This window comes from Salvelinus fontinalis, chromosome 21 (genome assembly GCF_029448725.1).
Source record: "Salvelinus fontinalis isolate EN_2023a chromosome 21, ASM2944872v1, whole genome shotgun sequence".
Taxonomy (NCBI): domain Eukaryota; kingdom Metazoa; phylum Chordata; class Actinopteri; order Salmoniformes; family Salmonidae; genus Salvelinus; species Salvelinus fontinalis.
Genome location: NC_074685.1, coordinates 33,101,990 through 33,114,893, shown reverse-complemented (window position 1 = coordinate 33,114,893; position 12,904 = coordinate 33,101,990). Strand labels below are relative to the sequence as shown.

Here is a 12,904-nt window from a genome sequence, read left to right as displayed (position 1 = left end):
AGGAATCGTCCGTAGAGCTCTGAGACAGGATTGTGTCAAGGCACAAATCTGGGTACGGTTACCAAAACATTTCTGCAGCATCGAAGGTGCCCAAGAACACAGTATCCTCCATTTTTAATTTGAAGTAGTTTGGAACCATCAAGACTCTTCACAGAGCTGGTTGCCAAACTGAGCAATCAGAGAAAAAGTGCCTTGGTCAGGGAGGTGACCAAGAACCCGATGGTCACTATGACAGAGCTCCAGAGTTCCTCTGTTGAGATGGGAGAATCTTCCAGAAGGACAACCATCTCTGCAGCACTCCACCAATCAGGCATTTATGGTAGAGTGGCCAGACGGAAGACACTCCTCAGTAAAAGGCACATGACAGCCCTCTTGGAATTAAGGACTCTCAGACCTAATGGACTCTCAGACCATGAGAAACAAGATTCTCTGTTCTGATGAAACCAAGATTGAACTGTGGAAGTTCCTCGTGTACACATCACTGACAAACTGAAATGGTCCACCCACACAGACAGTGTGGTGAAGAAGGCGCAAGAGGAGGCACCTAAAACCCTCACAAACCTTTACAGATGTACAATTGAGGTCCTCCTGTCAGGTTGTATCACCGCCTGGTATAGCAACTACACCACCTGCAACCGCAGGGCTCTCCAGAGGGTGGTGCGGTCTGCCCAACGCATCACCGGGGGCAAACTACCTCCCCTCCAGGACACCTACAGCACCCGATGTCACAGGAAGGCCAAAAAGATCATGAAGGACCATCCAGAAGGCGAGGTCAGTACAGGTGCATCAAAGCTGGGATCGAGAGACTGAAAAACAGCTTCTATCTCAAGGCCATCAGACTGTTAAACAGCCATCACTAACACAGAGAGGCTGCTGCCTACATACAGACTCGAATCATTGACTACTTTAATAAATTGATCACTAGTCACTTTAAATAATGCCACATTAATAATGTTTACATATCTTACATAACTCATCTCATATGTATAAACTGTATTTTATACCATCTATTGCATCTTTCCTATGCTGCTTGGTCATCGCTCATCCATATATTTATATGTATATACTCTTATTCCATCCCTTTAGATTTGTATGTATTAGGTAGTTGTTGGGGAATTGTTAGATTACTTGTTAGATATTACTGCACTGTCGGGAACTAGAAGCACAAGCATTTTGCTATTCTCGCATTAACATCTGCTAACCATGTGTATGTGACCAATAAGATTTGATTTGATTACATAATGATAATATTTTTCTAAAGTTTGTGTACTTGGTTACTATGGTTATAAATAGTGACCGTGGAGCACATGGATGTCTTGGAGGGAGATTCAAATGTTGATGCCGGGAAGGATAGAAAAAGAAAGGTAAATATGACTTGTGAAGATAATATTGTACGTCATTACCAAATAGGCTCTAATTTCATGAAATGATGTTAGATTTTTGAAATGATGTTTTATTTATGTGCATTTAGGATGCATTGTATGCTAGCTGTTCAACTGGAGTTAGCATGCTAGAATCCCTGCTATTTACAAACCAAATATTGTAAAAATGCAAACGACAACGAGGAATACATATAATTAAGAAAACTTCCAAATTGTAAAAAAAACAAAAAAAAACACTTTCTGTGATTTCATTTTCAACTAAAATGTCCCATTTTATGACTTGATGGTAATGACATTTCCCCTCAGGTATTTGGGGAAACTGATCAAAATCTTTATATTGTTAAATAGTATGGTCTCTGAGCACTATTAGATCTTGTTTCCAGACAGAGTGAAGATATTCTGATAGATAAAAAGCAGTTTCAAGAGGTTTTCTTTTCAAAAACCTTTAACATGCTCTTATCGACTCAGTACTAGTACCCGTGTATATAGCCAAGTTATCGCTACTCATTCTGTATTTATTCCTCGCGTCATTATTTTTCTCTCTCTCTGCAAGTAAGCATTTCACTGTTTACACTGTTTAAAATGTCATTTGATTTCTATGGAGTTTTAAGAGGATGCGAAGTATTAAGATCCCACACTAGGGGGTGTTATAACCCTACATTAATGTTGGGAAACGCAACACAGCTCCTCGAACCCTATTCTGGTCATTGCACTGAAGGGACCAACACCGGTTATGAACAGACCATCACAATCCATCAAGTTTTGTGGCAAAAATGGCTACATCGTCTAAGACTGGCTACATCTAAACACCAGCCTTTTCCTTGTGAGGTGATTTTGATGGTAAGTAGGCCTTTGATTATTTTGATACATTACCTGTGATTGCAATTATGATCTGGTGATTAGAACTATCAAAAATGTTTAAATTCAAGGTTGTATTTGAATATGAGTCATCTGCCTGTTTATGACCAAGGTGTTTGTGTAAGAAAGTGTTCATGAATATAGAACTACCACCACTATGTAGCCCTCCCAGATCCCATGTATGATGTTTCATGCAAATAAGACAAAGAGAATTTTTTTTTTAAGAACAATGTTGTATTTAACAATGGAATTTTAGAAATAAATAAAGCATTTACAATTGAACCCAAAACGTTTTTAAAAATGTTAAATTGATGAATGATACTGCCATAAGGAGACAACAGCATTTCACTTGACACAGGTAAAAAGTATTGCATTATTCAATGATTGTGGACCAGAGAACGCCTCTCATCTTCATATCATTTACATACCCTTGCTCAAGAAGAAAACAACATAATGAGTGTATGAAAAGTAATCAGTTACCACCTGGTATAACAATAATGTGCAAACCAATTAAATAATACAGTATTGCATCACTTAAAAGTGCTCTATAAAAGGTGCCAACATTCTTCAAAAAAGAGGGGAAATAAATCCTGTTTCCCCAGAAGCCTTTGCTCCTGGCTCTGATCGTCACCTAGGCCAATGCTTCCAGGCAATATTTAGTCTCAAACGCTCAGAGAACTGTCTGTTTAACATGAAAAGGAAAACAATGAACCATTTCTCAGGAGTCAGTCCAGTGGCAGCACACACAAGCAGTTTTCTACCTTATCTTTTCCCAGTGATGTCTGATATCCCAGTGTCTGTTTCTTAGGGGTGTTTGTGCGTAGCTGGGAAATCATCCCAATTAGAAAGTAGACTGGATCTACTAGACATTGGTGGAGTAACAGTGACAAGACAAAAAAACTAGTCAGCTTCAGCTTTCATAGGTCAGTTCGCAATTAAGTCTCCGTCTTTCAACAAGAATTAGACCAATCAACATCTATTGTCTGGACAGAAAGAGTACCTATGTAACAGACAATAACATGCCCCCATACAAGGATGAAAAACAACACATTCTTATCTTGAGAATTCAAAAAAATAATTATTTGTAAGGCAAAAAAACACCTCTGAAATATCCGGTCTGTATCGATGAGTGAATGCACATATGAAGCTAAAAAACATGATCCCAACACAATGTAGTGCTTTGGTGGCAACTGGGAAGAGAGAGAAACGGATTATTGCTCTACTTGGGGGAGAGGAACGGATGGGATTACATTGTCTGTATTGCAGTGTTGACGTGAAACGTTGTTGTTTAGAGATTTCCCAGTTCATCTGCCTCAGTCTGTTTGGAAAGGAAAGGCGCTGGGGCACTTGAGCACATCCAAAAGCGCCGGAAAAAACATCCTATACCTTTTCTGAACAAGGCACTGACCAACAAACAGAAAAAAATGAACTTTCTCCTCAAAAGCCTATCTGTCCATCCGACCGAGCGTATTACATGGAAGACCAGGGGTTGCCCGGGCTATGTAGCAGGGGCTCAGACGTTCATTTGGCACCGTCTCAGAAAGCTTGTCTCTTTATCTCAACGGCCTCTCCACCTCCGCATGGGGGACGCTTTTATTCTCTCATTCATCAGCAGTCCTGCTTCAGGGGAGGAGGGGGCGCATGGGAGATAGGATGGGGATGTCAAGGACAGGAAGCCGGACAGGACGCTAGTAGAGCACCTGTCACAACTGAAGAGCCTCCTGCTCTCCATCAGGAAGCGACTAAAGGACTGAGCGCTCTTTCTCTCTTTCTCCCCCTCCCCTCTTTGCTCTTTCCTTTTCTCTGCATCTCTGCTCATGGCCATTCACCCCTCTCAGCAGGACTGGAGGGGCTTTGGAAAACTCAACAGGAAATGAAAGAGATGGACTGCAACTTAGAAGTCTGCCGCTCCGTCCTTCGCACTAAACCACAGGAACTGCATATCTCCTTGAGCCTGTTTTCAGAAAAAGCTTATTTAATGTTCACCAAATAGTGATTAATGAGTGTGTGTGTCATATTCTATACAGTTTTTGAGCCAGGCAGCAGCATAGGCACCCTCAGTTTTTCATTGTCAATTGACCTTTCAGCTTCTACCAGTTAGGAGAAGAGAAACTCTCTCTCTCTCTGCCCTGGATAGTGAGAGAAATGGGGCTGACAGGAGCCCCCTGGGTCAGTTCAGTGTCGATGTCTGTCTGTGGGGGCAGGGCATCAGCAGCTGGGCGAGGTTGTGATTGGACTGTGCAGGTAGGCCAGGCTGCTGGGCTGGCCATGTGCTACCACGGAGACGGGGAAGCTGAATATGAAGGGTGAGGTGGGGGTGGAGGAAGACTTGGGGCCCAGGCTGGCTGCCGAGGGGCTGGCGGCCTCCACCGCGCACGATGTGGCCAGCACCTGGGACTCGAACTGCAGCAGCTGACCCATGAAGCTGAAATTAGGGGAGATGATACTGCGGCGCTGCTTGACGAACTCAAAGGCTTCGTCCAGGCGAACACGCTTCTTCTTCATCAGGTATGCCAGGCAGATGGTGGCAGAGCGAGAGATGCCCGCCTGGCAGTGCACCAGCACACGCCCGTTAGAGTCTTTCACCGAGTCTGAAGAGAGACAAAGAGATAGGGGGTTCAGAACTGACTCCAGGATATTGATATGTACAGGATAGGTAATACATAGTGCTCAGGATGATCTGTTGTCATGGTCCATAAGCTTTGATGATAGACACCCCCCCACAAAAGCCTCTTACACCTCAGTGTCTTATAAGCAATATATTACTCTGTAGCCCTATAAAACACAAACAGCAACACTATGCACCCAAGAGAAAAGACATGCAAATGGACAGGTAACTGTCAAAATAAAGGAATATACAAAGTATATTGAAATCAGGTGCTTCCAAACAGGTGTGGTTCCTGAGTTAATTAAGCAATTAAAACATCCCATCATGCTTAGGGTCAGGTATAAATATTCCCAATTGCCCATTATTTTGGCTACCATGACTAGAAGAACAGATATCGGTGACTTTGAAAGGGGGGTCTCAAAGGAAAAAGGCTATTTTAGGCTTAGGGGTTAGGTTTACAATTAGGGTTAGGGGTTTAGGGTGTGCACGCTTGCATGTGCGTGTGTGCACGTCAGTCTCCAGATCTCAACCCAAGTGAACACTTATGGGAGATTATGGAGTGGCGCCTGATACAGCGTTTTCCATCGCCATCAACAAAACACCAAATTATGGAATTTCTCATGGAAGAATGGTGTTGCATCCTTCCAAGAGTTCCAGACACTTGTAGAATCTATACCAAGGCGCATTGAAGCTGCTCTGGTGGCTCGTGGTGGCCATTTTGAGTAGTAATACACACATATTTCCACATAGATAGAATTTCATAAATAATAAATTAAAACATAGAAATGTGGTATACACTTCTATACAAGTGCAGTCGTGATCTCTCGCGTACACACACACACACACACACAGGTAACTCCAACTAACGATGCGGCGCGCCCAAGAACAGTGGATGAGTCAGACTCCCTAAGCAGCTAGCTCTGACGCATTCAAGTCCGTACACGCTTATATACACACACACACCTCCAAGCCTACTGGGGTCTCCACAGAACAGTGCAGAGGCTTTCATGTGTGTGTATTCTACCAAGATGGAACCTCTCGGAGCTACGCCCTCATGTCCTCCCTCATGGTAATCCCTAACCATTGGAGTACCGCAATAACTATAGCTCAGCACTCCTCTCCCTCCGTCGTCCATATCAACAAAGCATTTTGAGCATGGGCAACACACACACTGAGATTCTGCATGAGCACATGATTTACTCTCTATTTATTACCAATTATTTATTCTAAAATGCTCTCCCGTCAGATAGGCTATTACCTAGCATGAAATGAAAATGTTCTGTCAAATGCATTACGCCACCCAGGGTTGAAAGATACTGCCGACCATTACTCATGCACTAGCATTAATTACCAAAGGAGCCATCTGTACAACATGTTCCTGAAGAGCCATCAATTAAAGTAACAATCTCGTCCCTGCGAAAAGACAACCTTCAAATCACATGACCTAATTAACATTCTACTGGGCTATGCGGCAGCTGGGTCCTACGGGGACCACCATGGACCAAGTAATTCTCCTTCTGCTCATGGTGATGATGATTAAGTTGCATTAGCCTGTGTCCCAAATGGCACCGTATTCCCTTTTTAGTGCACTACTTTGACTCGGGTCAGAAGAAGTGCACTATAGGGAACAGGGTGTCATTCGGGACAGGTCCCATGTATTCTTCTAATTGAAACTTACCGATAAACTCAATGGCTTCTATGAACCAGGAGCTGATGTCCTCTTTGTGGTTGTCCTCCACAGGAATGCACTTGTACTGGTAGACCCCCTCGAAGTGGTTGGGACAGTTAGAGGACACGTTGAGTAAGGCTGAGATGCCCATGCCGTCCAGCATGTCCTTTTTGGAGGCGTGGAAGGCACTGCCAAGGTACAGGAAGGGAAGAATCTCCACTGGACCAGCCTGGTACACAGAGAAGACAACGTGGGCATTAATACAGAGCCAAGAGAGAATAGAGGCAATTTTACAGTCAGAATGTCTCTTTCAAACATCACAAATTAACACAATTAATAGGACTGGAGAAAGGGCCTATTAACCATTTGCAATCATCAATAAATTAAAAGGCTTTGATAAATACAATTTACAGTGTGCACTCTTTATGTGAATGATTTTAATAGAAAGGTAGCAGCAATAGGGTCTGACATGTGGTCATATAAATCTCGGCCAATCACCAATGGCAATGATTGAACTCCAGCAGGTTATTTATCTCCGGACAGCTTATTGATTTGGGCCCTGTTATGTCATTGCTGATATGGGCCCGATTCAAACGGCAGAAATGATCGATAAGGGCTATGTAAAACAGATGTGCATAGGGAAGGTAGGCCGGGGCAATGTTCGTCACACAGGCCTCCACCCCTTCCAGCAGGGAGAGAAAAAACAGAAGCACAACTGGTGCTCTTATCGAGCCCGGAAACCAGTGGATGGAAACCAGTGGATGGAAACCAGTGGATGGAAACCAGTGGATGGAAACCAGTGGATGGAAACCAGTGGATGGCCAAAATGTACGAGTCCCCTAGTATTTCACTCAATGCCACATATTCAGTCAAACTCGGTCCCCGAGATAAACAGGCACCCTTCTTTACCTGGTCATGGTGCAACGTCTGTGGAGTTCCACAGGAAGAACAGGAGTCCAAACTGGACTGGGTAGAGAACGAAGATAACGTTTTGGTCTTCAAACAAAACTCGGGATACTCCGTGAAAAATGTATCATAGCCCCCTGTGAAAAGAGATTAACGTTAGACATCAGGATATTCCAATCACAGGCCACACTCAAAATAAAATAATCGCGCGCCGTGTGCGTTAAAAAACGACTGTATAATTTACAAATTAGGCCTACCTAGCTTAATAGGCCTACAGATCATACATTTTTTCAATAACAACCAAATAAAATATTTCTGAATAATTACATAAAACATTTTGGAACATAATTAGAATTTCAATTTCTTATGTCATTTATAATTTGGGTAGGCCTATGCCTAACGGTTAAGGCCTTAATTACATTTGAAAACCTATTAAATACTCGAATAGATTAAATGTTTTTGCATTTCCCCATTAACTTCCAATAATTTATTGAGAAATAGTCTCGTGTGATTTTCTGCCAACACTTCACGCTTCAATGCGTGTGCGTCATTTAAATCTCTTTTGGATAATGACATTGCGATAATGAGCAATTTACAATAATAACTATTATCAAATAAAAATGTTCTGTGAAATCTTGATGATGAACCAATTGTTGAGGATCACAAGATACTCACTGCGGCACATCCTCGTGCACCCAGATGTGGCTCTCTACGCATTACATCATTGTTAGAGCCTAATGCCCATTGTGGGTTGAATTGTGCAGCAATACAAAACGGCACTACATGTACCCTACCATTTTAAACTGATTGAGAAAGTATAACATGGTAATAACACACTTGTCAGATATAATGAGACAGATGTGATATTTAATTGTTGTTATTTATATTTGTAAACAAAGTCAGCATTTGGCATGTTTTAAATTCTGATAACCTTAAGTGCATTGTGATCATCTTACCTTTTAGTAGAAATATTTCAGTTCCAAACGTGTCTCTGTATAATGCATTGAGCACCAGAGTGATTGTGCTATCGTCTTTAACCGTGTCTATGTCGGGCGTCCTCTCGTCGTAGAGGATCACAGCGGAGTACATTCCTGATTTCAGCCGAGCTTTGACCTCTTCATCACCGGATAGAATCTGATCTAAACTCACGGAGCCCTTTGCTCGCCTTCTCACGATTGTATTACAGCGGATATTCACTGCACTCCGAATGTGTCCAGCGCTAAACGCCAGGAATGATCTGCAGTCCAGCACCAGACATTTCGCACTGTCGTCCTTCAACAACCTTTTCAAAACGTTGCAATCCATTTCGCAAAGTTCATCCATGATAACCATATTCTCCCCCATAATGAAGAAAAATGTGTTTTTCGCGTTGAAGAACACGAAGAGAGTGCTGGATGTGCGTTAATCCTGAGCAGCTCCTGCGCAATGTTGTGCTGTTATTCTTCTGAGAGCATTACTATCACGAGCAGTCACCTCTTTCCGTTTTATGAATGGGTGGTGGCGTCACGCTGGAGGTGACGTCACCCGCTGGCACCATTCATTACCCATTCTCTCCTTTCTCTTCATTCATGAAAAGTCAACAATCAAAGCCGACAGAAGATGAAATTACCGCTGCCAAACCTCGAAAATTATGTTGACTCTCTTCTGAATGAATGCAAAATGCAGTAGTCTACTTCTTTTCCCACGATAGTCAAAATCTTTTGTAATTATATGTAGGCCACCATGTCTAGGCTATTTAATCATTTACTATTTTATATTCCTTCATAGGGAGATCAATTGGTTAAATGTTATGAATGCGTTATATGCCTTTGCTATTCTTGATTTAGATTCTAAGTAATATACCTTTGTGAATAGGGTACCAACCAGTGGAGGCTGGTGGGAGGAGCTATAAGAGGATGTGCTCATTGTAATGGCTGGAATGGAATTAACAGAATGGCGTTTCCTCATGTTTGATACCATTCCATTGATTCCATTCCAGCCATTACAATGAGCCTGTCCTCCTATATCTTCTCTCACCAGCCTCCTCTGGTACAGACGATGCTTTCCCTCCCCCAATCCCTTTCTCTCAACTGGGTGCCAGAGGGCCAGGATACCTCTCTTGTTTGCTCACACAGCCGTTACAGGATCCTGCAGGATATGACCAATGATACTTGCCCAAACTTGTTTTTAGCAACAGGATCAGAGTGTTGAAAGCAGGGTATGCAGATTTTCTCAGTTTCACGCAATCAGTAGTTTCACTGTTCTGTTCCATGGCAGCTGTCTTCTAGAACATTCACACCTCATCAGTAGGCTATCCCTCACTTCCACTGTGAAGGGGGTGGGGGGCTCTACAGACGGTTATATCAGTGGCTAATACAGGACTAGTAAAGGCCCAGTGCACTACTTTAGTGAGCAAAAAAAGTATAATTGTCATTGTATTTTTTGCTTTTTGGTTTTAATTTAAGGTTAGTGTTAGGCATAGCATTAGCAGTGTGGTTAAGGTTAGGGTTAGGTTTAAAATCAACATTTAAGAAGATACATTTAGTAAATAGGCAGGGATTATGACTTTGTGGCTGTGGTAACTAGTGATGACGAGGCTAGACCAGGTAACTTGTGGTAAGACATTTTTTGTTAACCAAATTCAACATTCTCTCATTGACCTCTATACAAAACTCCTCACTTGGTGAGCGAAGAAAAACGCTTCCTGCTGGAAAAGGCAGATTTGGGGCCCAGTTATCGCTCTCGCTTCGCCTCTTCCTGGCTGATGAGCCTCAGTAATGGAGTGTTGTGCCAGAAACCCTATTGAGTGTTTCAAATTGTTTTTGTTTTCTTCTCCTATAATTGCAGCATGGTTGCTCTCCCTATCAGGAGAAATCCCATTATAATCAGCCCTGAATTCTTTTTTCACTGACATCATTATTAATGAACTGTTTCAATTTATTGTCATGCGGGAAAATCACTCTCTTTTCTTTCTTCTCTCACTCTCTATGTTCTATTTCTGTCAGATATCTACTGGAGATCTCTCCTCCATGTCCACTCTACTTTGTCTCTCTCTGAGTGGTTTTGATCAAGCATTAGTAACCAAGACATTCACGGAGGAAGTCACGGCTTTAAAAGAAGGAAGCATAATTGATTTCCTCAGACAGATCTGAAGGAATAGACTGAAGGCACCACATTGAGTGTCCACAAAGTGATTTCCTGAATCTTTGTTCTGGTGTCATTGTCACTACAGTCTGATTAAGGTGCAATGTCTCTGGAGAGTTTCAGTTCCTAATGCCCCATTCTCACTCAAGTGTCATCATTAATTCATCTTCAAATCTGTCTAAGGCCACAATTGTCACGTTCCTGACCTGTTTTCTGTTAGTTTTGTATGTGTTAGTTGGTCAGGACGTGAGTTTGGGTGGGCAGTCTATGTTTTCTGTTTCTATGTTGGTTTAAGGGTTGCCTGGTATGGCTCTCAATTAGAGGCAGGTGTTTTGCGTTTCCTCTAATTGAGAGTCATATTAAGGTAGGTTGTTTCACAGTGTTCGTTGTGGGTGGTTGTCTCCTGTGTCTGTGTCTATGTTACACCATACGGGACTGTTTCGTGCGTTCATCATTTTGTGTAGTCATTTTTCCTGTTCGTGATTTCTTCGTGTTTCATGTAAGTTCGTCGTCCAGGTCTGTCTACATCGTTTTGTTGTTTTGTAATATATCAAGTGTTCTTCGTGTGTTTAGTTCGCCTTGTAAATAAATCAATATGTATTCACAACCCGCTGCGCCTTGGTCGAATCACTACTCCTCCTCTTCAGTTGAAGAGGAGGAGGAACACCGTTACAACAATAACACTTTCAATTCAGAGAACATGTCATGTCATTCATCTTACCGAGGTTAGTGGTTCACTACATACATGTAATTTACAAAATAAAGGAAACACCAACCTAAATTGTTTTAATAGGGCGTTGGGTCACCATGAGCCAGAACAGCTTCAATGCACCTTGGCATAGATTCTACAAGTGTCTGGAACTCTATTGGAGGGATGCGACACCATTCTTCCACAAGAAATTCCATAATTTGGTGTTTCATTGATGGTGGTGGAAAACACTGTCTCAGGTGCTGCTCCAGAATCATTTGGGTTTTTATACATGACCCTAAGCATGATAGCATGTTAATTAACTCAGGAGCCACATCTGTGTGGAAGCACCTGCTTTCAATACACTTTGCATCCCTCATTTACTCAATTGTTTCCATTATTTTGGCAGTTACCTGTATATAGTGTCATAGCCTACTGTAGAGTCTTTGTTCTCTCTCTCTCTCTCTCTCTCTAAGGTAAATGTGTATCATTTGCATAGTATAACACAAAACCTTTCAGAGTGCTCAGGTATTTGCATGTTGATCTCATCTCAATGGCTTCGGTAAGGTAGGGTGGAGATGAGGTGACACAGGGCGGATGTGTTAATGTAAAAATTAACACTACGTCCTGGGCTGCAGGGCACATAGGAGATGGACAGACCGATAGGTACAGTATCGTAAATAGTGTCCAGGTTACAATAAGACAGCATAACAGGACAAATAGTAAATAAGAATATCCTGTGAGTATCCTGAGGTGTCAGGCGTACTGGCAGTGTTGCATTGCGGTACCAGCTGAATAATGAATGGAAGGCCTTGAATGTTTCAGAGCAGAGAGGACGAGAGAAATAGGTGGCATAGATGGGTGTGTGTGTGTGTGTGTGTGTGTGTGTGTGTGTGTGTGTGTGTGTGTGTGTGTGTGTGTGTGTGTGTGTGTGTGTGTGTGTGTGTGTGTGCAGCAGGAGGATATTCACTAACATAACACCCAGGCCAGTGTGACAACATGTGGTCAGTGGTCAGCAGTGTCAGAATGGAATTTGTCCTGCTATCGCCATGGCTCCCAGCGCCATGTATGCATGCAACGAGGGAGCTGCAATGAATCTCAGCCGTCATGGCAACAAGGGAAAGGTATATTAAGTGGGTGCAGAGAGCGCTGGATGTGGCTGTCATTGGATGTGTGTGTGTGTGTGTGGCCCTCCTCTGTTCTGTTTGACGTCATTATACTCCACCACCCTCCACCCGCCGGTCCCCATCACATCACACCCCAGGAGAGGACGCCCAGGCAGGCACACAACACAGTCTGGGTTCCCTCCCTCCACATCCTCCCAAACACAGACTACTCCCAAGTGAAGCTTAATTTTCCTCCTCTCTCACACACTCCTTGCCCCCTCCCTCCCTCATTGGAATGATAAACATCCATCACTTTGCATGCTGTGTAGGGTATGAGTCACCCGTTGAAGCCATGGGAATTACATCCCACTCCCTCGCTCTCCTCTCTCTGCTTTCTGCTCTCTGCTCTCAGGGCAGCTGTGTGTCCCTCCCTGACTACACCAGTCTGTTCATCTGCCTCAGTTCATCCACTCTCTCTCCTTCTCTACCTCTCTCTTTCTCCCACCCCCCTTTCTCAGGTTCATGGAAACCACTCACAAATCTCTCTGCACCCTGCACTCTAAA

At 43.0% G+C, this 12,904-nt stretch overlaps 1 protein-coding gene across 1 annotated transcript; it reads right to left on the bottom strand.

Annotated features, from left to right (window-relative positions):
• Nucleotides 1-2,448: 2,448 nt before the first annotated feature.
• Nucleotides 2,449-8,895, bottom strand: LOC129818703 (dual specificity protein phosphatase 4-like). Its single transcript, XM_055874856.1, has 4 exons — nucleotides 8,380-8,895; nucleotides 7,427-7,560; nucleotides 6,527-6,746; nucleotides 2,449-4,831 (listed from the first exon to the last, which is right to left on the bottom strand). Exons 1-4 carry the CDS (start codon nucleotides 8,765-8,767, stop codon nucleotides 4,449-4,451), a joined length of 1,125 nt encoding a protein of 374 aa, XP_055730831.1. The 5' UTR covers nucleotides 8,768-8,895; the 3' UTR covers nucleotides 2,449-4,448.
• Nucleotides 8,896-12,904: the final 4,009 nt, after the last annotated feature.